General features: G+C 39.4%; 1 protein-coding gene across 1 annotated transcript in view; it reads left to right on the top strand.

The window, feature by feature from the left end:
- Positions 1–26,388, top strand: part of LOC150079009 (uncharacterized) — a 143,891-nt gene that overhangs the window by 44,449 nt on the left and 73,054 nt on the right. Inside the window, exons 6-7 of the mRNA XM_090382922.1 lie at positions 1,690–1,878; positions 23,805–23,894. Coding sequence (XP_090239048.1) covers positions 1,690–1,878; positions 23,805–23,894 — 279 coding nt within the window. The remainder of the gene's footprint in view (positions 1–1,689; positions 1,879–23,804; positions 23,895–26,388) is intronic.

Below are 26,388 nucleotides of genomic sequence, written 5' to 3'. Positions count from 1 at the left end.
AGGTACCACCTCCCAGACGGCACTGTTTCAGGGCTATTTGGTCCTTCTTTGGTGGGTGGGTAGGTAGGTACCCAAGTGATGCAATGATGGCAAAACAGTTATGAAGTATAACAAACAGTATCCAAAAGTCCATCAATATCAATATTTATTTCAGATCGCATATCTAACAAGCATTCTTCCAGCTGCTGTAGCCTTTGTCGCCTATCTGGATCTTCAATATTATTATTTATTTTTTTTTTTTTTTTGGCTTTTTTTTTTTTTTTTTTTTTTTTTTTTTGGCTGATGCTGAATAAGCTTGCTTTCTTGCATCATATGCCTCTACTAATGCTAATGCTAATAACTCCACAATATGAGAGAAAATGCCTGATGTATTTAGACTAAGACGCATTTAGGACTAAAGCCTCAAGCTGTGAGAAAATTTAGACTATGTATATATTAAGTGCAATAGCATCATTAATACACAGCCATTTCTGAATAGACAGAATATTTATATGGCAGCATCGTTTTAAGTTATATCTCATATTGTGAATACCTTCACAACAAGTTGCCATGATATTGCACTACTTCGAATAAGTAACGCTTCACCTAAGGAGAAGACTAATGTTACTTATTCTCAGGTAGGTACCACCACCCAGATGGCACCATTTCAGGGCTATTTTGTATTTGTGTGGGATAATAACTCGACTATCCATTTGTCCCGATTAGACTTAGAAAAGCAAAAAAGTACAGGGAAAGTAATAGTAGGAGTGGAAGAGGAAAAGAAACGGTGTAGAAGAATGAAAGGGACAGTAACTCCTTCAACTCACACCACTCATAAACTCCTGGAATAGGCAACACTTCCCCAGTGGAGAAGGCTGTTGTTACCTATTCTTGGAAACTCCAGACATCATCAGGCTCCCCCTGGTGCCGTTTCAGGGCTATTTGTATATGTGTGGGATAATAACTCGACTATCCACTTGTCCCTATTAGACTTAGAAAAGCAAAAAGGTAGAGGGAAAGTAATAATAGGAGTGGAAGAATAGAAGTGGAAGGAGTTACTGTCCCTTTCATTCTTCTAACGGTGTAGAAGAATGAAAGGGACAGTAACTCCTTCAACTCACACCACTCAAAAACTCAAACTCCTTGAATGGGCAATGCTTCCCCAGTGGGGAAGACTAGTTGTTACCTATTCTTGGAAACTCCGGACATCATCAGGCTCCCCCTGGTGCCGCTTCAGGACTATTTGGCCCTTTTTCGGTTGGTGGGTAGGTACCCAAGTGATGTTTCAGGGCTATAATGCTTTGTTCTTGTGCAGTATTCATTTTACATATACACTTTACTTGTGAAATATATTTTTGATAAACAGTTCATATATATTTAAAATATTGACTAAAGTACTGTATGCAGATAGGTCCTGCATCTGGGTCCAAGAGTTATGGTTGACTTTGCAACCTCCCTTCATTTTCTTATAACTGTACTATAACCATTTAACAAATGTTTTGGGGTCCCCTCTCTATGGACTTCATATCCAGTGTACTCCCATTTACTTGACTCATGACTATATTTGAGTTATGAAACTACAGCACTTACAAAATACCCTTATGAAGTATGGTAGGTTTTGTGAAAATGACAAAAATCATTCATATAAATTGCTTTTCCTTTACATAAGTTAAAACATTGATTTTAATGAAAATTAATGTGTTCTTCCAGTACAAAAATAATCCCTGCCAAGTGTGTTTTTTGGCTGCAAAAATGCCAAAAGAACAGAGTTCATCTAAGACATACAGTAGTTTCCAGCAGTTTCTTGACCAGCAGCAGTACAGTAAAAGAGGTGTTGAACGTTATGAGTGGATATTTGGAAAGATGTTTTTAAGCACTGGAGGACTGGAAACAACTAAGGTATAATAATAGAATAGAATAATAAGAAATAAGGTAAAATAATAGAATGAATAGAGAAATTAAAATAGTCTTCTTTTCATGCTGTAAACAAGAAAATAGATTCTTTTTAATTCCAAATAAAATGGATATGAAAAAGAATCTGTTGTAATAGAGCTGGCTTTAGTGCTAGTGGTTTCAATTGTAAATTTTTTTTTAATTATTTTTTTTTGTGCATTTATTTTGAGGGAGCAACAAGTTTTAATTAATCTTTTTCACTAAGTAAGCAGGCATTCAAGGTTTTTGGATAATAATGTCTTTGCATTTGTGAAGAATGGCCTCAGTGCTGAGTGAGTAACTAGATTAATTTCATAGTTATTTCAGAACACCTTCTCTCATATGAACATTGCTTATAGGTAGTATTAAAGTTTGATTTTCACATTTGTTTTTTTTTTTTTTTACTCTTTAAATTAAAAAAAAAAGTGTAGCTTACAAAAAGGAAGGAAAGATACCTTTCTTCTTGTGTATATAAGTAATGTTATTAGTACATTAACAACTAACTTTTCTAATATACATCTCACCCTTCATTGATCCTAGAATATAATGGATGTGCTATTGCCGAGCCAACTGCAATAGCCAATGCTCTTGGGGAAACATTTGCAAACATCTCTGGGATATCCTCCTATTCTCAAGAGTTCCAGGTCCTGAAACATAAAAGTGAAAAACTAGCACTAAATTTCACACAAAAGGGCCTTTGTCCCTACGTCAACGGGCTGGTCAACGGGCCATTCACTATGGAGGAACTACAAAGACCTCTCTTAATTTCTAAGGCAACTGTTGGACCAGATTGCATCCATAATGAAATGATTAAACACCTTTCATCAAAATCTATGGATTACCTGCTCCTTCAGTATAACAGAATCTTTATTGAAGAGCAGGTTCCAGATTCCTGGTGCATGGCAATTGTTCGTGCCTTTGTGAAGCTAGGAAAGGATCCTAAAATTCCTGCTAACTATCATCCTATCACTCTGACTAGCTGTCTGTGCAAAATTCTGGAGAGAATGGTTAATTTTCATTTAATATGGTATTTAGAATCAAACGATCTTCTCTCCAACATCCATGCAGCTTCCAAAGGAACCGGCCCACTCTGGACCAACTTATTAGACTGGAAATGTCTATCAGGGATGCTTTCCTGAAACGTGAACATTTGGCTGTATTCTTTGACATGGAGAAAGCGCATGAGACAACTTGGAGATTTGGCATCTTAAAAGATCTGCATAGAGCATCTCCCCCTTTTTATTAAAAACTTTTTAGCCAATTGGTTTTTCCAAGTTCGTGTGGGATTCTCACTCTCTCGTCCCTTCTGCCAAGAGGAGTGAGAACCACAAGGGTCAGTATTAAGTGTCAAAGTAAATTCAAAGTATCGGTGTCAAAGTAAATTCAAAGTATCGGCATCAAAGTAAATTCCATCACAGAACAACTTCAACCATAAACCAGCTGAGTTTTATGCTATAGAGTTAGCCTTGGATCACATTAAAATCCATAGGTATCAAAGGTGTATAGTGTACACAGACTCTCTAAGTACACTGCAGGCTTTACCGGGTTGAAGTATAATCTTCATCCATTTGTGACCCAGATTCAGCAGACGGTACACTCTCTGAGTGTTCTTTCGACATTCGTTTCGGCGCTGGATTACAAGCCACGTTGGGATCAGGGTTAACGAATTGGCAGATGTCGCAGCCAGATCACCAGAACCCCACAACACTTAGTCCCCTATACAGACTACAGGCATCTAATACATGCAAAATTACTCTCCCAGTGGCAACAATCTTGGCATGAGCAAGTCACAAACAAGCTCTATCACATAAAGCCTGTAATTCAACACTGGCAGTCTAGTCTGCGCAGGAACCGCAGAGAGGAAGTTGTTCTAGCTCACCACCGCATAGGGCACAGTCATCTTACACATGCATTTCTGCTGAGAGCAGATGACTGTCCTATGTGTGAGAACTGTGGCACCATTTTAAGTATTCGTCACATTTTAACTGAGTGTCGACGTTTTAGACATGAACATGATTTATATTTTACCGCCTTTAGTCATCTGGCTGAGCCTTATACACTCAGTCAGATTTTATCCGACAATGACCATGTATCTGCTGTTTTTACCTATTTAAAATCAGTAAACGTTTTTACTTGTATTTAAAATTTACCTTTTTTGTTATTTCTTTGTTGATATATGTTTTATACCTTTTTTTACCTATGTTATTATATATCTTGACAAGGTGGCCAACTAATTAGGTCACTGAATGCTTAATTTTTATATATAACCTGGTTTTGGTGCATTATAGCCTTAGTTGCTAATGCACAAATAAAATCCAAACCAATCCAACTGTAAATAGTGCCCTCTATGTTGATGACTTTAGCATAAATTGTCAGTCATGCAACATGAGGGTTATTGAAAGACAACCACAAAAAGCCATTGATTGCCTTAATTCCTAGGCACTGGCTAATGGAGTCAGGTTATTGCCTCAGAAGACTGTTTGTGTGCACTTTTTTCATAAGCATAATCTTCATCCCGAACCTGAATTACCCAAATCAATATGTGAAACAGCTACATTCCTCTTACGCAATGCAATTCTCTGATTACTCACATCTGTACACTGATGGCTCCGTTTTGGAGCCATCAGTGTACAGATGCTTTACAGCTACGAAATCAACCATCTCATCCGTATCTGAGAAAAATTCTTTCCTGCTTATCGCTTTTTAAGACTAAAAACCAAAAAGTCAGAATCACTTGGATTCCTGGACATTCTAGAATACTGAGCAATGAACATGCTGATCAAGCTGCCAAACACCCATCAAATGAAAATTCTCACCTGCATAAAATTCCACACAATGACTTTAAAAATCTCATTTGAAAAACCTCTGAAAATAAATAGACAGACCTGGAAATCTCAAGAAAACAACAAACTATATCAAATCAAACAGCAGCCAAAATCCTGGAAATCAAGTTTTTGGGCAACCAGACATGAAGTGTGTGTGTGTGTGTGTGTGTGTGTGTGTGTGTGTGTGTGTGTGTGATGGAGGTTTAATGGCGCATAAGCTTCTGGGGCTATAGTGCGCCTCAGACACGAAGAGGTTATCTTCGCATTGGACATACGCATTAAACACACTGTTATCTCGTAATGAAAGATGATCTTCCACAATTCCCTCAGTGTCTAACCATACTAATAGTGAAGCACGTCACCATAGAATGTCCATGTTACCGAGTTGCCTGCCTATCAACTTTCAAATCGCATGCAAATGAACCATTAAGCCTTGAACTCATTATGGGAGAAATTTCTAACATTGAGGAACTCTTTACATATCTCAGTCTAATACACCTTACCAATTGCATCTAATATTCCGACATCAGTGTTGAACAGGTGGAATATAGCCATAGCCGCTTTGCAAACACAAAACTACAAATAATAACAGCTAAAAGATCAAAAAATTGTTAAAGAAAAACAAATTATGATCAAAAAAGATGAACCTATTCCCATTTAAAACATCCTTCTTGCATTTGGTATACTGGCTTTACTATCTAGTGTCAAAGCCAAGTACCTCAGTTGCCACATGTGCACTTATACAAACAACTCAGTCAGATGCTACAAGTGCCAAATATTTGATCATTTTCAAACAGTTGATAAACAGCTGTATAAAAAAATAGTGGGCCAGTAAATCAGTGTGTCTTATAATAGGGGATTTTGATTTCCCAGATATTGACTGGAATTTGTGGGTTGATCACTCACACTAGCAAGGCTTTTGTGATTTATTGGATGATTGTTTTCTACAGCAGTATGTTCGGGAGGCAACTAAATGGAGTAATACTCTTGATCTGATTATCAATTCGATCAATTCGGCTCTGGAAAGATTGTGCAAGGCTCGAGGGGTAGAATTTTTTTCAGCCTGGTCTGTACTTGTTAACAGGAGAGACTGCTTCTACAGGGATAGGATACACTTAAATAGAAAGGGTGCAAGAATGTTTGCTGATGCTATCGAGGCAGTGTTAGGTAGGTCGGAAAACTGCTAGCTTGGGGGGATACAAGGACTAATAGCTTAACAGTAGCCACTGGCAGAGGTAAAAGTGATTCTTGCACTGCTTCTATTGGAATGAGCAGCAGCCTGGAAAACAAGGTGCAGGATATTTCAGAGACTGCTGAGAGTCATTGTAGTACAAGTAAACACATGGGTTGGGTTAGGGTAGCTAAAAATAGGAACAGGAGCATGTATACTTGAATATACACTAATGCTAGTAGTTTGGTAAATAAATTTGATGAATTCGACGTATTGCTCAAAACATCAAAGGCAGATATTGTTGGGATATCAGAGACGTGGTGTCACACAGATATAAAAAATGCAGAACTGGAATTTGGGGAGTACAATGTGTACAGAAAGGATAGACAGGATACGAAGGGAGGAGGGGTTATGCTATTAGTTAAGAAACACATAAAATCCAAGGAAGTGAAGCCAGTCGACATCGCTGGACAGTGCAGTGTCGAGTCAGTTTGGTGTGACATAAGCATTGGGAGATCCAAATTGAGAGTAGGAGTGTGCTATAGGCCTAATGTCTCTGATGAGTATAATAAGAAACTGTACAGGGAAATAGATGGGCCAGTAAATCAGAGAGTCTTATAATGGGGGATTTTAATTTCCCAGATATTGACTGGAATTTGTGGCTTGGTCACTCACACACTAGCAAGGCTTTTGTGGATTTATTGGATGATTGTTTTCTGCATCAGCATGTTCGGGTGGCAACTAGAAGGAATAATACTCTTGATCTGATTATCAGTAGTGATTCTTCATACATTAAGAATCTGCAGATAAAGGAACCACTAGGTGGCAGTGATCACAGTGTGCTGAAGTGGGATTTACTCAAAGAGGTAACTACCATCAGGGGTAAAGAGAAGACTTTTTGCTTTCATAAAGGCAACTACGATGGTCTGAGACAGTATTTAAATTCTATACAGTGGGATCAACTGATGATGTTACCAACAGCAAATTCAAAATGGGAAGCATTCAAAGAACTTATCTTGGAAGCTACTAGGCTTTACATACCAACTAAGAAATATTGTTCAAGGTTTAGGCCTAAATGGATGTCAGATGAATTAATGAGACATATGGCAGAGAAGAAAAATGCATGGGATACATATAAATTAATGGGTGACATGGAAGCCTGTGTTAGATATAAGCTGGTCTGTAACCAAGTCACAAAGGAGATTAAGCAGGCAAAGGCAGATTATGAGAAATCCTTGGCAAAGGATGCAAATAAAAACAGAAAAGAGTTCTTTACCCGTGTAAACTCTAGAAGGAAATGGATGAATCAGATTGGTCCACTGGATATTGATGGTTCAACAGTTGAGGATCCTGCTCAGGTGGCTAACAAACTAAACGACTATCTTGCATCTACATTCACACATAAGGAGTTATTCAGGAAGGGGAATGCCAGAGATGAAGTAAACTCTGGCAGTGACCTAGATGATTTTGTAATAACTGAGAGGAAAGTGGAGGAGAAATTGTTGAGGATAAACATAAAAATGGCACCTGGGGTGGATGGGATCTATCCAATTATATAAAAGGAGCCAGCAAAGGAAGTAAGCAAACCCTTAGCCATAATTATGAGAGCTTCTTTGGACTCAGCGGAGGTACCCATGGACTGGAGATGTGCAAATGTGACCCCAATTCACAAAGGAGGATCAAAGGCTGACACAAGTAATTATAGACCTGTGAGTTTAACTTCTGTCCCAAGAAAATTAATGGAAGCACTGTTTAAAGAAGCACTGCAGGATCATCTGGACGACTTCAGTTATAGCTCGGACACAGCATGGTTTTGTTAAGGGAAAGTCTTGCCTGACCAATTTAATTGGATACTATGATGCAGTCACAAAAGAACTGAATGCAGGGAGTAACTTTGATATTATATATTTGGATCTTATAAAGGCTTTTGATACTGTTGCATATGAAAGACTGCTGCACAAATTGGAGCAGTGTGGCATTGGAGGCAAATTGCAAATGGATAAAGCAATGGTTGAGGGGGAGAAGACAGAGTGGTAATCAATGGACACTGCTCATCGTGGACTAATGTTATTAGGGGAGTCCCTCAGGGTTCAGTGTTGGGTCCATTGTTGTTTTCTGTATTTATAAATGATATTGATGATGGTATATCAAGCTTAATGTCCAAGTTTTCAGATGATACAAAGGTTATCAGGGTTGTTAAGGACACTACTGACGCTATGCTGCTGCAACAGGATCTGTAAAGGTTGAGCAGATGGGCTGAGAGGTGGCAAATGAAGTTTAACATTGACAAATGTAAAGTACTACATATGGGAAACAGCAACCCCAGAGCAACGTATCAACTCTGTGGTACTACACTGACAGTGGTAGAGAATGAAATGGACCTGGGGGTAATTGTGCAGGCAGGTATGAAGCTCTCTGAGCAGTGTAGACGGGCTGCAAGAGTAGCCCATGGTGTCTTGTCAATGATACACAGGAATTTTTCTAGCAGGTTTGTTTGTTTGTTATTTGGTTTTTAGGAGCATTAGCAACTAAAGCCATATCGCTCCAGGAATATGCGGTGGTCATTCCCTGAACTTTCCGCATCCTCCGTATTTGGTGGTGATGGGCTCGAACCCCGGTCTAATCAAGAATGCTAGGAAATTTACCAATGCTAGGAGTTTAGTAAATAAATTTGAATTTGAGGTATTGCTCAAAACATCAAAGGCAGATATTGTTGGGATATCAGAGACATGGTGTCACACAGATATAAGGAATGCAGAACTGGAATTTGGGGAGTACAACGTCTACAGAAAGGATAGACTGGATAGGAAGGGAGGAGGGGTTATACTATTAGTTAAGAAATACATAAAATCCAAGGAAGTGAAGCCAGTGGACATTGCTGGACAGTGCAGTGTCGAGTCAGTTTGGTGTGACATAAGCATTGGTAGATCAAAATTGAGAGTAGGAGTGTGCTATAGGCCTAATGACTCTGATGAGTATAATAAGAAACTGTACAGAGAAATAGAGTGGGCCAGTAAATCAGAGTCTTATAATGGGAGATTTTAATTTCCCAGATATTGACTGGAATTTGGGGGCTGGTCACTCACACACTAGCAAGGCTTTTGTGGATTTATTGGATGATTGTTTTCTACATCAGCATTTTCGGGAGGCAGCTAGAGGAAGGAATACTCTTGATTTGATTATCAGCAGTGATTTTTCATGCATTAAGAATCTGCAGATAAATGAACCACTAAGTGGCAGTGATTACAGTGTGCTGAAGTGGGATTTACTCAAAGGGTAAAGGGAAGGGTTATTGCTTTCGTAAAGGCGACTACGATGGACTGGGACAGTATTTAAATTCTATACAGTGGGACCAACTGATGATGTTACCAACAGCAAATGCAAAATGGGAAGCATTCAAAGAACTTATCTTGGAAGCTACTAGGCTTTACATACCAACTAAGAAATATTGTTCAAGGTTTAGGCCTAAATGGATGTCAGATGAACTATTGAGGCATATGGCAGAGAAGAAATGCATGGGATACATACAAATTAACACATGACACAGAAGCCTATGATAGATACAAGTTGATCTGTAACCAAGTTACAAAGGAGGTTAGGCAGGCGAAGGCAGATTACGAGAAATCTTTGGCAAGGGATGCAAAGAAAAACAGCAAAGCGTTCTTTACTTATGTAAACTCTAGAAGGAAGGAGATGAATCAGATTGGTCCACTTGATATCGATGGGTCAACTGTTGGTGATCCTGCTCAGGTGGCTAACAAACTAAATGAATATTTTGCATCGACATTCACACATGAGGAGTTATTTAGCGAGGGGAATGCCAGAGGTGTATTCAACTCTTGCAGTAAGCTGGAGAATCTTGTAATAACTGAGAGTAAAGTGGAGGAGAAATTGTTGAAGATAAACACAAGAAAGGCACCCGGGGTGGATGGGATATATCCGGTTATATTAAAGGAGGCAGCAGAGGAAGTAAGCAAACCCTTAGCCATAATTCTGAGAGCTTCCTTGGACTCAGGGGAGGTACCCACAGACTGGAGATATGCAAATGTGACCCCAATTCACAAAGGAGGATCAAAGGCTGACACAAGTAATTATAGACCTGTGAGTTTAACTTCTGTTCCCGGAAAATTAATGGAGGCACTGGTTAAAGAAGCACTGCAGGATCATCTAGACAAGATTTCAGTTATCTCTCGGACACAGCATGGTTTTGTTAAGGGGAAGTCTTGCCTGACCAATTTGATTGGATACTATGATGCAGTCACAAAGGAACTGGATGCAGGGAATAACTTTGATATTATATACTTGGATCTTAGAAAGGCTTTTGATACTGTTGCACATGGAAGACTGCTGCACAAATTGGAGCAATGTGACATTGGAGGCAAATTGCTGCTGTGGATAAAGGGGTGGCTGAGGGGGAGAAGACAGAGAGTGGTAATCAATGGACACTGCTCGTCGTGGACTAATGTTATTAGTGGAGTCCCTCAGGGCTCAGTGTGGGGTCCATTATTGTTTTCTGTATTTATAAATGATATTGATGATGGTATATCAAGCTTAATGTCAAAGTTTGCAGACGATACAAAGGTAGGCAGGGTTGTCAAGGACACTACTGACACTATGCTGCTGCAACAGGATCTGGAAAGGTTGAGCAGATGGGCTGAGAGGTGGCAAATGAAGTTTAACATTGACAAATGTAAAGTACTACACATGGGAAACGGCAACCCCAGGGCAACGTATCAACTCTGTGGTACTACACTGACAGTGGTAGAGAATGAAAGGGACCTGGGGGTGGTTGTGCAAGCAGATATAAAGTTCTCTGAGCAGTGCAGATGGGCTGCAAGAGTAGCTCATGGTGTATTGTCAATGATATATAGGAATTTTTCTAGCAGGGATAAGGAGGTGATTATTCCATTGTATAAGGCAATGGTCAGGCCACACCTAGAGTACTGTATTCAGGTCTGGAGGCCTCATTTCAAGAAGGATGTAGAGCTGCTGGAACGAGTACAGAGAAGTGCAACAAGATTAGTGAATGGAACAAAGAGGTGCTCTTACGAAGAAAGGCTTAAGTTTTGCAAATTACAGTGTCTGGAGACTAGGCACCAGCGAGGTGATCTGATAGAGGTGTATAAAGCCTTGAATGGTTTGAGCATGCTCAATGCTGATGGGATTCTTCCTCTCGCTCAGAATAATCGCCTGAGAAGTCATAAATTCAAATTGTGGAAAGACAGATGTAGGATAGATGTGCGGAAATTTGCCTTTAGCCAGCGGGTGGTTGGTTGGTGGAACAGACTTCCATCCCTTGTCGTAGAAGTTGATAGCCTAAATACGTTTAAGGCTCAGCTGGACAGGTATTTCGAACGGACAGAGGGGTGAAGTGGAAGTAGTTTTTTTGGCTGATGATGCATAAGCTTGCTTTCTTGCATCAAATGCCTCTACTAATGCTAAGACGCGTGTGCTGTGCACTGCTGCTCTTTCCACTTGGCTAAGGAGGCACCCTTCTAGCAGGGATAAGGAGGTGATTATTCCCTTGCATAAGGCAGTGGTTAGGCATAAGGTATTGTTCAAGGTTTATGCCTAAATGGATGTCAGATGAACTAATGAGACATTTGGCAGAGAAGAAAAATGCATGGGATACATATAAATTAACAGGTGACACAAAAGCCTATGATAGATATATAAATTAACAGGTGACACGAAAGCCTATGATAGATATAAGCTGGTCTGTAACCCAGGCATAAAGGAGGTTAGGCAGGCCAAGGCAGATTATGAAAAATCATTGGCAAATGATTCAAAGAAAAACAGCAAAGAGTTCTTTACTTATGTAAACTCTAGAAGGAAGGGGATGAATCAGATTAGTCCACTTGATGTCGATGGTTCAACTGTTAGTGATCCTGCTCATGTAGCTAACAAACTAAATGAGTATTTTGCATCTACATTCATACATGAGGAGTTATTCAGGGAGGGGAATGGCAGAAGTGAATTAAACTTTGGCAGTGAGTTAGATGATTTTTTAATATCTGAGAGGAAAGTGGAGGAGAAATTGTTTGAAGATAAACATAAAGGCACCTCGGGTGGATGGGATCTATCCAGTTATATTAAAGGAGGCAGCAAAGGAAGTAAAGCAAACAGTTAGCCATAATTATGAGAGCTTCCTTGGACTCAGGGGTGGTATCCATGGACTGGAGATGTACAAATGTGACCCAAATTCACAATGGAGGATCAAAGGGTGACACAAGTAATTACAGACCTGTTAGTTTAACTTCTGTTGCAGGGAAATTAATGGAGCCACTGGTTAAAAAAGCACTTAAAGATCATCTAGACAAGATTTCAGTCATAGCTCGGATACAGCATGGTTTTGTTAAGGGGAAGTCTTGTCTGACCAATTTTGGCCCCGGGTGCCAAGCATTATTGTGATCGGGCGATTTACAGAGCGTCTTCTCAGTGCGACAGTTCTTGTTAATTTCGAAAGTTTTTCTTACGTTTAAGGTCATTTACCGTTAACGTATTCTTACGATTTGTAAGTTACAGAAAGGAAAACCACCTTTCTTTTCTTTTCCTTAAAACTAACAAACTAACTTATACCGCTTGGTCACTCCAGCGGCACTGCGCCTGCCTCCCCGTGGCGGGGCTGGTAACCTTGGCAGAAAAAGTTCTCTGCCAAGGGCTAAAAGGAGCTAACATGGATCATGAAGTCCATAATCCATCTGAGCCTCATGCCTCAACTTATTCAAGGACAGACCAAATTGACTTTGACAGTTCCCATCCCAAGAGATAAAGAACAGAAGGATCCACAAGGGAAACACCACTGTTTCTTATTATACATTTCCAAACAAGTCAACCAGGAGGTGCACTTTCTCCATTTCTTATCCAGAAATGTCTCGAGAATGCTGGTGGACCATCTAAAATGGTGAAGAGACTCTGCTCTGGAGACCTGCTTATAGAGATAATGAATAGCAGGCACTCTGAAGCCCTGCTAAGAATTTCAAAATTTGCAAATATTCCTGTCACAGTAACTCCACATGCCACCTTAAATTCATCCAAAGGAGTGCTGTCTGAATGGGGCTTAATAAATGTTACTGAAGAGGAATTAGTTCAAGAGCTACAAGACCAAAAATTTGTAGAGGCAAAGCAAATTAAAATCAAGGAAGATAGTGAATTAATTCCCACTCGCAGTGTTATACTGACCTTTTCAACACCAATCCTTCCAGCTACAGTTAAGGCTGGATATCTGAACTACCATATCTGACCTTATATCCCCAATCCTCTCAGGTGCTTCAAGTGCCAAAAATTTGGCCATGCTCAAACAGTGTGTAGAGGAGTTTCAGTGTGCCCCAACTGTGGATCTAAGGAACACACACAGACAGACTGCTCAGCACGAACACCAGTATGTCCAAACTGTAAAGGTAACCATCCAGCTTACTTGAAAATCTGTGAAACCTGGAAAACAGGAAAGAAGATACAAAAGTACAAAATAGAAAAAGTGACTGGGCGCCTCCGTAGCCAGGTGGGCAGGAGCAGCAGTGTGTAGCACACGCTTCTTGATTAGACCGGGTTCAAGCCCGTGACCACCAAATACGGAGGATGCGGAAAGGTCATGGAATGATCACCGCCATATCCCTGGAGCAATATGGCCTTAGTTGCTGATGCTCCTAAAAACCAAATAACAAACAAAACAAACAAAGTGACTTACCAAGAAGCAAGGAAACAAGTTTTGCTCACAGTACCGAAACTTACATATGCAGCTGCAACACAAAACTACAAATTGGAAGCAACTCAAACTGAAGTGTCCATACCACCAGCCACATCCATTTCCGACTGGGCACGGGCTGTCCTAGCGTGTCTGCTGAGTCCCCTAAAGAACATGTAAAAGTCCAAGCAAATAATACCCCAATCACCATACCACCAACTATTACATCATCACACTCAGATACTGAGAGTCTGAGAAATATTAAACCTCAGAAGATTCTAATGCCGATATGGAAATTGATGACAAAACTCCTAATGATGAAACCGTTTTAGAAATGCATGCTGAAGAAGACATGGATACCGCACGACCCACTTTCCCGAGAAAAGATAAAATAAAATTGGAACGCTATAAACAGATTGGCTCTAAAAAATAGTCAGAAACACCTTCTACTTCAAAAGCTAAATAATGAATCAGTTGATTCAATGGAATTGTAGAGGCCTCTGTAGCAACATAGACAATATTCACAATTTGATAAATCAGCATCATCCAGTAGGCATCTGTCTACAAGAAACAAATCTTTCTCCGCAAGTGATACTTTCAGTTAAAAACCATACAATATTCAGGCATGACAGGATCTCTCCCCATGGTTCACATGGTGGTGTAGCTATACTGATTGACAGTAAAATCCCTTCCAGACGTATTCCCCTACAAACCACTTTAGAAGTTGTTGCAGTACGTCTTGCTCTTGTCTTACATTTGTATCAATATTATTATTATTATGATTATAAGCCATACGGTGCAAGGAAGCCTAAGGCTTATGCTGCACCAGCAAAAAAAATTCCTGAGTTACCCTGAGAGAGAGAGAGAGAGAGAGAGAGAGAGAGAGAGAGAGAGAGAGAGTCAGTCAGTCAGAAGTAGAAAGGAATCGCCAAGAAAGAGAAGAATGATGATATCCAGCTCAGGACCCTGGGTGTGCCAAGCCCATACTCACCAGATGTGAGCCCCTGCGGTTGTAATATATATATCACCAAATCAGAACTGTTCAATAACTGAACTAAATGACCTTATCCTACAACTGCCCTCTCCTTTCTGCCTGTTGGATGATTTTAATGCGCATCACCAGTTATGGGGATCTTTGCAGACAGACAACCATGCGTTCCCGGTTGTCTGTCTGCAAAGAGAACCGGGAATGCACGATAGAGGCTTTTCTTGTAAAGAATAATCTCACTCTGCTTAACACAGGCTCCCACACCTATGTCCATTTTCCAACAGGCTCAACCTCTGCTATAGATCTGTTGATATGCTCTCCCACATTATTTCCTGACTTCGATTGGAGAGTCTCAGAGAACCCATTAATTAGTAATCATTTTCCTATAATCTGTAAGCTCTGCACAAGGAGAAACTTGCCAGTAAGCAGTTGATCTTAATGGAAATTTTCAAAAGCTGACTGTAATAAATATGCATCCAGTATTACACTAGAGGATGATATTATCCAACATCACTCCATAGATAACGCCGTTAAACACATCACAGAACAAATGTTGACAGCTGCTGCTACTACCATTCCTCAAACTTCAAATAAAGGATCCAAACACAAAAACTATTGGTGGAATTCAGCTAAGAACACTGCTAAGAGAGAGAAGAACAAAGCGTAGAATCAGTTTCGAAAGAATCCAACCACTGCTAATCTCATTATATACAAGAAACTAAAAGCCCATGCCCATTACACCTGCCGAAAAGCTAAAAAGGAATCATGGATTCGTTTTGCTTCATCTGTCAATATAGACACAAGTGCAGGACTAATCTGATGGAAAATAAGATGCCTTACTGGTAAGTTTCCATCAATTCCTTCCCCAATCATTGTGTATAAAGGACAGGAGATAACCCTTCCACAGGATATTGCAAACATCCTCGCGGAATCTTTTGCTCACCATTCTGCCTCAACCGCATATGATCCAACTTTCTAAAAAGCCAAAACAATAACTTAAAAATATAAAATAAATTTCGGAACGAAGTCAGCCCTCTCTTGTAATAAACCACTAACCATGTATGAATTAGAAGAATCCTTAAAAAATTCAGCCAATAGTGCACCTAGTCCAGACGGCATATACTACTTAATGTTAAAGAATCTAAATGAGAGAGCTCGTTACTCTTTCCTAAAACTTTTCAACCGAATATTTGTAGCAAATTATTTTCCCATTTCCTGGAGACATTCTGTTGTTCTACCCATTCTAAAATTAGAAAAATACCGATCAGACTCGCATAATTATAGACCAATCTCACTTACTAGCAGTCTGGGTAAGACTCTGGAAAAAATGGTACACAGTCGCCTCACCTGGTATCTTAAAACTCAGACTACTATGAACAATGATCAGTTTGGATTTCGTATCTTATGATAAAGGCTGAGGCAAATGTGTGAAATGCATTCATAAAGAACGAACATTTGGTCGTGGTGAGCTTAGATATAGAGAAAGCCTTTGAAACCACGTGGCATCATGGCATCCTTCGTGACTTATATGCCCTAGGACTAAGGGGACATTTACCATCATTAATTCAGAGCTTTCTCGAATATCGAACCTTTCAGTTCGTTATCAAAGTGCACTCTCGAAAATCTGCATACAGGAGGAAGGAGTCCCACAAGGGTCAGTCCACAGTGCCACACTCTTTGCAGTTAGAATACACACTCTAACAACAACCATCCGGAATTCAGTAAAAACTTATCTCTACGCTGACGATCTCACTATATCTAGACACTCGCAAAATATGTTCTCCATTGAAAGGAAACTCCAACTGTCAGTAAACAAAATGCAATCATGTATGTTACAGAATGGTTACCGACTATCTCCACAGAAAACGTTTGCTGTACACTTCTGCAAGAAACAAAAACTGCACCCTGATCCTGAATTGCACCTGGGAAATCATGCTATTCCAGTCAATGACAATATTAAATTCCTAGGTTTAATATTGGATAAGAAATTAAATTTCCTGAAATACATACAGCATCTACGAACTATTTGTTTGAAAAAAATGAATATCCTTAGAGTTCTTTCTGCAATATCATGGTGAGCTGACCGATACTCCCTTCTTCACTTATATAAAACCATAATCCGATCCAGACTAGACTATGGTGCACCCGTATATGACTCAGTTAGAAAGTCAGCATTACAGTCCCTAAATACCATTCAACACAATGCACTTAGAATAGCTTTAGGTGCCTTCCGAACATCTCCAGTGCATAGTCTATATATTGATGCACATGAACCTCCATTATCCTTATGGAGACAGATGATGCTGCCAAACTTCGGAGTATGCCCTCACATCCTATCTGTCCTTACCTCTTTAACCCGTCTTTCATAAATTTCTACAGGAATAAACCAAATGAATATAAACCTGCTGAAATCAGATTGAAGTATGTTGCTCAGTATTGGAGTGTCCCACTTGACAATATCCACCAAGATACCGGAAAAATAGAGCCTCCATGGTCCACTTTTAAAACTGCAGTGCCTACATCTGTATCAGACTTGGATACAGATGTAGGCACTGCAATAAAAATGGCTATCGAGCACGTCAACAACAGGTCTAATGAAGAGATAATAACTATACCAATTCCTTGAGTGCAGTAACTTCTTTACAACATAAATGTCCGAACTCTCACCCTATCCTGAAAGAAATCAGAGCAGAGTTAATTAATCCCGCAGAGCATAACACAAACGTAAGATTCTGCTGGATTCCTGGGCATGCTGGAATCCAGGGAAATGAGAAAGCAGATCAAGCAGCAAAAAATCCAGTCAACCCCATGTCTTCACTTGGCTCGATTCCTTATATGGACTGTAAACTCATCATAAAACAGTTATGTATTGGCCAATGGACATCAGTATGGTAGCAACAGACCCATAATAAACTTTTCCAAATAAAGAAAAAGCCACAATACTGGAAATCTAGTTCAAGATTAAACAGACAAGAAGAGGTTGTCCTTGCTAGGACACGCATTGGGCATTCCCATCTCGCTCACCTCCATTTGTTGACAGGTGATGAACCTCCTCACTGTTGTCATTGTTCTGCCCTACTTACAGTTAAACACATTCTCCTCGAGTGTCCCTACAATCATGCTGCTCGATTAACAAATTTTAAATCGGTTTTAACCCAAAACAATTAATTAGAGATGAACCATATTCTCAGTGATGACGCAAATTTATCCGATTTATTTAATTTTTTAAAACAAATTAATTTATATGAACTTATCTAACATATGACTGGAAAAAAAAAATCATTTGCAGAATTACTGTGACAGGCGTAATTTGGCCTTACTTGCCCTTGTGCCAATAAACTTCCATTTAAACCAACCAACCAACCTGACCAATTTGATTAGATACTATGATGTGGTCCCAAAGGAACTGGATGCAAAGAATAATATTGATATCATATATTTAGATCTTAGAAAGGCTTTTGATACTGTTGCACATGGAAAACTGCTGCACAAATTAAGCAGTATGGCATTGGAGGAAAATTGCTGCGATGGATAAAGGGATGGTTGAGCAGGAGAAGGCAGAGTGGTAATCAATGGACACTGCTCTTCATGGACTAATGTTATTAATGGAGTCACACCCAGGGTTCAGTGTTGGGTCCATTGCTGTATTCTGTTTTATTAATGATATTGATGATGGTATATCGGGCTTAATATCCAAGTTTGCAGACGATACGACGGTCGGCAGGGTTGTTAATGACACTAATGACAGTACCCTGCTGAACAGGATCTAGAAAGTCGAGCAGATGGACTGAGAGGTGGCAACTGAAGTTTAATAGTGACAAATGTAAAGTACTGCATATGAGAAGCAGTAACCCTAGAGTAACGTATCAACTGTGTGGTACTACACTAACAGTGGTAGAAAATGAAAAAGACCTGGAGGTAATTGTGCAGGCAGACATGAAGTTTTCTGAGCAGTGCAGACGGTCTGCAAGGTAGCTCATGGTGTCTTGTCAATGATATACAGGAATTTTTCTAGCAGGGATAAGGAGATGATTATCTCCTGTATAAGGCAATGATCAGGCCACACCTTGAGTACTGTATACAGGTCTGGAGGCCTCATTTTAAGAAGGATATAGAGCTGTTGGAATGAGTACAGAGAAGGGCAACAAGGTTAATGAATGGAACAAAGGGTTGTCCTTATGAAGAAAGCCTTAACTTTTGAAAATTACAGTGTATGGAGACTTAGGCACCTGTGAGGTGATCTGATTGAGGTGTATAAAGCTTTGAATGGTTTGAGAATGCTCAATGCTGATGGGATTCTTTCTCTTGCTCAGAATAATGACATGAGAGGACAAGTTGAAATTGGGGAAAGACAGTTTTAGGTAGATGTGCGAAAGTTTGCCTTTAGCCAGCGGGTGCTTGAAACATACTTCCATTTGTCGCTGTAGAAGTTGATAGCTTAAATAGATTCAAGGCAGAACTAGACAAACATTCGGAGCAAGTGGATGGCTGAAATGAGAAGGGGTTTTTTTTTTTTGGCTGATGCTATATAAGCTTGCTTTCTTGCGTCATCTGCCTTTACTAATGCTAACAATATGTCAAGAAAGTAGCCTTCATTAACTGTGAGTCCTGAGCCCATACATAAATGGCTATGATGCAGAAATGCCACACTGCTCAAATTGTAAAGGTCACCATACAACCTGTGAAGTTTGGAAAGTAGGAAAAAGATTGAAGAGTATAAGGTTGAAAAGAAAATGACCTATCAAGAAGCTAGCCAGAAAGTTATGCTCAGTGTTACCCAACTCGCCTGTGCTGTAGCATTCAAAATTACCAGTCAATAAAAACACAAATAGCTGTCATTATTACCCCCCCATATCAGTCACAGATGGAGTTCTTTTATACTGATTGAGTTACTTTATATTTGTACATATTTCATATATATTTATATTTTATTACCTTAGACTTGGTGCACAATAGCCTTAGATGGGAAGCTGAGAACTACACAGCGAAGAATGGAATGAATTATATTTGGAATCAGACTGTTAGATAAGAAGAGAAACACATGGATTAGGCAGCAAACTCAAGTAAAGGACATTCTTATCAAAACTAAAGAACTAAAATGGTCTTGGGCAGGACACATAGCTCGAAGACATGATGACAGATGGACTAAGAAAATAACAGAATGGTACCCATGAGGAGCTAGAAGAAAACCTGGAAGACAAAGGTGGAGATGGATAGATGAAATTCATGAGTTTGTGGGTAGTAAATGGATGGCCAGTGCTCAAAACAGAAGAAACTGGAAAGTTGCCGGAGAGGCCTTCATCCTGCAGTGGATTGAAAATGGTTGATGATGATGAGCCTTAGATGCTGATGTGCCATAAAACTCCTAATAACCAACCATCCAGTTGTATGAGACATATCAGGACTAGTGCATTTTGGCCCGATTAAGCGGCTGCCCCAATTATCCGAAGTTTCACATAAATAGTTAAAAATGCAGTGGCCCCCACTTTACAGTTGATTCTCTGTACAATCAAATCACATTACACTAGACTCACTATAGTAAAGTACTGTTCACTATACAATATGTAGTAAGTGTTGGTCATTGTGATCACATTTGTGAAATGAATTTTAATTCTATTAAACAGCGATTCTAATAAGCAAAAATAGGAAGATTATTATCCTCAGGCTAAAAAAGTAAAGATATTATTAAGCACAAATTTACACTTTTATTACCTTACCAATTGAAAAATTAAATGAAATGTGAAAATCGGAAGAATATTTTCCAAGGGTTAGCAAAATAAATTTATGCTTACGTGCAAACTTAAAAAAATCATGGAAACATGTTTTGCGTTCCCTAGGAATAAATCGTGGTATTGTGAAAACATCACAATGTGAACCCAATAACAAGTGTTTTTTTTTTTTTTTTTTTTGGTAATTCGTTCTAAGACCTCCGAATTTGAAATTTTTGCTATATAACTAACCTATTTATCTCTTTAAAAGGTCATTTTTATAATTGAAATTGCTCTACACTTTCATTGTTATCATATGTTCTGTTATAAGAATCAATTTTGAATGCCTTTGTGATATTTTTCAAAAACACATTACGGGAAGTCACTACCATAAAACAAAAACAATTTTGCAATTTCTGGTTTATTGGGGTTTTTTCTGTCAGCACAATTTATTATAAATGGGTAGTCAACTTGGTCTTACTGCATTTGCGATAATATCGATAATTCTGTTGGTTTTTATGTTACAGTATTATGGTGAAATGTGTTACCCCTTCAATGAAATCTTCAATCATTTAAAAAACATAAATAAATTTTCAGACTCTTCTCTTCATTCCTATTTACTTATTACAATGTTGGAGGGGAAATGACCAATGGAGAGTGCAAGTGGTGGCAGAGCTAGGAAACAAAACAAAATTGATTTAGAAATGAAGATAAAAATGATTTAAGAAATACATAGCAGGACAAAGTTTGTCATCTATTGCATGGAAATTAGGTCTTACTGCTTCAATAGTGAATACTATTTCAAAGGACAGTGCACGTATAAAAGAACATGTTAAAGGATCAACGCATTTAAGATCAACACTGATCACAAAACAGCATTCAGGTACTATATCAAAGATGGAAAAGTTATTAATAATATGGATGGAAAATCAGATTCAGAAGCAAGTGCCCCCAAGTCTAATAGTCATTCAAGCAAAAGCAAGAAGTATTTATGAAGACATTAAGGATAAGTACAGCAAACCCAAGTCAAGTTCGTGGCCAGTGCTGGTTTCCACAAAGTGAAAGTATGCAATGAAGTCGCCAGTGCCAATTCTGTAGCAGCAGAGAAATTTTGTGATGTGTTGGATAAAATCCCTTCTAAATTTCCACAGCCCCTCAACCTCTGCAGTGGCCTACTTATCAGCTGGAAACATTGATTCTGGCAACGGTGCTCAAAAGGTAAAACTGGCCGAGTTATGCCTATCCCCACCTTTTTTTGTAATTTTATAATTTTGTAATTTTGTACACTTTTGTAATCTTTCCTGCACATGAGATAAAAAAAATTGAATAAATAATTCTATTTACATGTTCGTCGAACATTTCTTTTTTGCTTCAGTCAAATTCAGCACATATAGTGGTAGTGCTGCATAAACATTTAGGGAAAATCCAACTTACTTAAAATTTGACTCCTGTAGAGTTCTGCTGAATGCAACTCTTATGTAAGTTGAGGAGTTCCTGTAGTTGATATTTCTCTTCACTGACATTTGGGGGGGGGAGATTTAAAACAGTAAAAAAAGATAAGCAATTGATAACAAAGAAAATATGACACGCACAAATTGCAACTAACACGAATGCGCAAGTGAGAACGATGTAAGACGTTACGAAGCTTAAAAAATAGGAATGAAAAGAAGATTCTGAAAATTTATATATGTTTTTCATATGATTGAAGATTTCATGGAAGGGGGAAACAATTTCACCATAGTATCATAAAAACACACAGAATTCCAGCTGTCGGTATTATCACAAATTCAATAAGATCGAGTTTACTATCTGTTTATAATAGATTGCACTAACTGAAAAGCCTAATAAACTGGAAACTGCTAATTGTTTTATGGTTGTGACTTCCAGAAATTCGACCGGACCATGTGGTATGGTTGGAGACAAACATAGGATAACATAGGATAATCTTTTGTGACTGCATACTATGATGCAGTCACAAAAGAACTGGATGCAGGGAATAACTTTGATATTATATACTTGGATCTTAGAAAGGCTTTTGATACTGTTGCACATGGAAGACTGCTGCACAAATTGGAGCAGTGTGGCATTGGAGGCAAGTTGCTGCTATGGATAAAGGGGTGGTTGAGGGGGAGAAGACAGAGAGTGGTAATCAATGGACACTGCTCATCGTGGACTAATGTTATTAGTGGAGTCCCTCAGGGTTCAGTATTGGGGCCTTTATTGTTTTCTGTATTTATAAATGATATTGATGATGGTATATCAGGCTTAATGTCCAAGTTTGCAGACGATACGAAGGTTGGCAGGGTTGTCAAGGACACTACTGACACTATGCTGCTGCAACAGGATTTGGAAAGGTTGAGCAGATGGGCTTCGAGGTGGGAAATGAAGTTTAACATTGACAAATGTAAAGTACTACATATGGGAAACAGCAACCCCAGAGCAACGTATCAACTCTGTGGTACTACACTGACAGTGGTAGAGAATGAAAGGGACCTGGGGGTGGTGGTGCAGGCAGATATGAAGTTCTCTGAGCAGTGCAGACGAGCTGCAAGAGTAGCTCATGGTGTATTGTCAATGATATATAGGAATTTTTCTAGCAGGGATAAGGAGGTGATTATTCCCTTGTATAAGGCAATGGTCAGGCCACACCTAGAGTACTGTATACAGGCCTGGAGGCCTCATTTCAGGAAGGATGTAGAGCTGCTGGAACGAGTACAGAGAAGGGCAACTAGATTGGTGAATGGGACAAAGGGGTTCTCTTACGAAGAAAGGCTTAAGTTTTGCAAATTACAGTGTCTGGAAACTAGGCACCAGCGGGGTGATCTGATAGAGGTGTACAAAGCCTTGAATGGTTTGAGCATGCTCAATGCTGATGGGATTCTTCCTCTAGCTCAGAAAAATCACCTGAGAGGGCATAAATTCAAATTGAGGAAAGACAGATGTAGGATAGATGTGCGGAAATTTGCCTTTAGCCAGCGGGTGGTTGGTGGGTGGAACAGACTTCCATCCCTTGTCGTGGAAGTTGATAGCCTAAATAAGTTTAAGGCTCAGCTGGCAGGTATTTCGAACGAACAGAGGGGTGAAGTGGAAGTGGTTATTTTTATTTATTTATGTTACTTTTTTTTTTTTTTTTTTTTTTTTTTTTTTGGCTGATGCTGCATAAGCTTGCTTTCTTGCATCAAATGCCTCTACTAATGCTAATGCTAATCTGAAGTGCTGTGATCTCCTGCCCTGATTAAACGGCATGTTGTCCCAATTAAGCAAAGAAAACCCTGGCAGTTTTCTCAATTAGGTTCTGTTCTTTAAGATTTGTCCCAGATAAACGGCTGCCCTGATTAACTGGTGGCCCCAATATTCGGAATCCACTGTATATCAAATATAACATTTTTTTCCTAAGTAAGGTAATTTATATTGGAATCAAGCAAAGATAGATAAGAATGACTGTTTATTCAAAGTGATCACTGATACTGTTTTATATCCTTTCTTAATGTGATAATTAATGATTTTTTTTTAACAGAAATGTGTGAAATTGTTAAATCTGAAATCTGGTGAAAAAGTTTTAGATGTAGGCAGTGGAATTGGTGGCCATGATTTTTACATGGCAGAGGTGAGTAATGAAGTATTTCAAAATTTTAAATAATTTCAGTATTTAATATGAAGTATTACTTGATATTAGTTTCAAGATTCAGTTTTACATTAAACATAACATTACAGATAATCATTTAATAGTGGTTTAGTAGTTTTGTTTGTTTCTGTAGTAATAACTCACTAGATAATAATAATAATTCAGAAGAATGATAATTCAGATATCCTCTTTAACATATTAACTGCACTTTGACATATATGTGTGTGAAACGGTTTTTAATCCACTTGGATGAAAAACTGCCTGAATCAAAGAATCATTTTCTTCTGATATGTTGGAAGAAAAACTGGATATTTTTGTCAAGTAATCTTCACAAGCAGCTGACTAAGTCAGCCATAGTGAGAAAAAAGCCCAAAAATGTCTCTGCCCTTCACAGTTCAGATTGACTCAGTCCTATAATTTTTGAATTTTGTTCATAAAAGTTGTAGGTAAAGATGAAAGCCGAAGTGTTAAAGCATTTTAATGTGATTTTTAAATAGTTGATTCAAGAGAAAACCTTAAACTTTGGAATGCCATAACTGTTTATTTTAAAGTAAATAAATTTTACAATGTTTAAAGTTTATCGAGATGGTTCAAAGATAAAATTATATTAGCTGATAATTAACCTAGATCAGTATAACACTGAATCAAGCAGCTTGTATGTTGCTACAAATTCTTGTGTGGAATTTCATCCTCATGGGAAAAAAAATAATAATGAAGAAGCATATAAGGGTAGTTTAACTGTAGCAAAATATGCATTCATATTTCATAGCACAGGTGGAAAAAAAGATGTGCAATCTCTAATGAAAGGTATTCATCTCTAAAATTGTGAGGCAGCCACCCCTGCTGCACTGCACATGGGGCACCTTGACGTCGGCACCCGTACATGGTGAGGTCACCTCCCAGTGGCACTGCTGGTCCTCCAGATTAGCATCACTGGGATCCAATGCCCACAGCCTAGGTTCCAGGCTAATGTCAATGTAATCTGGTGTTTTTGCCTTGTGCTGCAACCCATGGAAATTCAGAAAGGGGAATCCTGGTGGTTGAGGGGCCCAGCTTCAACACACCTCTTTGGCCACTACTTCGACAAGACGGGTGGCCCTGGATGGCCCGGCTAGGGTTGATTGGCTAGAGGGTTCACCTGCAAGGGTCAACCGTGACAATGCCATGCCTCTACCCTCATGATTTGAGGGACAAGATTCAGGCTGGCGGCGGTGCAGGTATAGTGTCTGGATAGCCCTGGCGTTCCACTCCCAAGCGCAATTATTACGTGATAGGTAGTGGGCATCCCTTTGGGTTCTGTGGTGGGTGGGAAACCTGGGCACTGAACAAATAAACTCCATGAATCCTGATAAAATCCTTTCTTCTGGCCCCTATCTGAAAAATTAGACATTGACCCTGCTGATGTCACTTCAGCAAAAAGCCAAAAAACTGAAACCATATCGGGCCCGACACCTCGTTTCCTGATAATGCACTCTACAAGCAAGAAACCTCTAAGGAAAATGTTACCCTTCTTTATCCAGAACGGTTTGGAAGGGTTGGCAGGCAATCCTAAATCAGTAAAATGGCCTCAATCAGGAGACATCCTCATAGAGACCAGAAGTGACAGACATTCAGAACAGCTCCTCCACATCAGAGCCACATCTATCGGGGGAATGCCTAGAATGCCTATCACAGTTAGCACCCATAAGACACTTAACTCATTCCCGTGGTGTCATTGCCCAATAAAGTAAAGTGTAAAGTATGTTAGTTGTCTGACGGCACCAGGGGTTTCCCAATCTCTGTGTTCTTTGTAAGTGACACAGAATTCTGTGTAGGCCAGAGATTTAAAAAGTGTGGGGAGTAGTTTGTTGTGTAGCATTATGTTCTGTTGTTTCTTTGACCATTTAGCCGTTGGCCCCTATTGGGACCCACTATTGCCCGCACTTTGCCACGAGGAGGCAGGTCAGGCACCCAGTATATTATTTAAGTAATCTGGCAGGCTCCACCACCTAATTTCCAAGGATTTCAGTGGCAAGGCCTATAAAAAAAAAAGGTTGGGGTGAACACTAAAATTTGGCCAAAAGAGATTTACAAGAAAGCGGTAGAATTTAGACGTTGATTAGAATTTGGTGGCATTGTTAGGGAGTGTACTCGGTCGTTTTAGTGAGGGGGGAGACTAAAGACTGGGGGGAAACAGGTAGAAGAATGGGAATGATAAAGTAGGCATCCCCAAAGAGGTCAGTGGAGATGAGCCCCACAAAACAAAGTATGAGGGGAGGCAGGGAAGGGAGGAGACAGAGACCTGTCTCCTCCCTCCCCTGCCTGGGGATGGGTTTTTAAAGGGAACCGTGTTAGAGTACCCAGTTCAGATCACCAAATGGCATGTTGGCAGCAAAGCCGCAGTATGTCTTCGTCGGTGACGGTTGTCAGGTCCATGTAGTGTCGAATCCAGTAGGAAGGTCAAACTGGCCATCCTGCTATGGGGGTGGGACATGTT

Source organism: Mastigoproctus giganteus, chromosome 10 (genome assembly GCF_048544385.1).
Source record: "Mastigoproctus giganteus isolate SK-2022 chromosome 10, ASM4854438v1, whole genome shotgun sequence".
Taxonomy (NCBI): domain Eukaryota; kingdom Metazoa; phylum Arthropoda; class Arachnida; order Uropygi; family Thelyphonidae; genus Mastigoproctus; species Mastigoproctus giganteus.
Note: the sequence above shows the minus strand (reverse complement) of the source record. Positions and strands in the feature narration are given on the sequence as shown.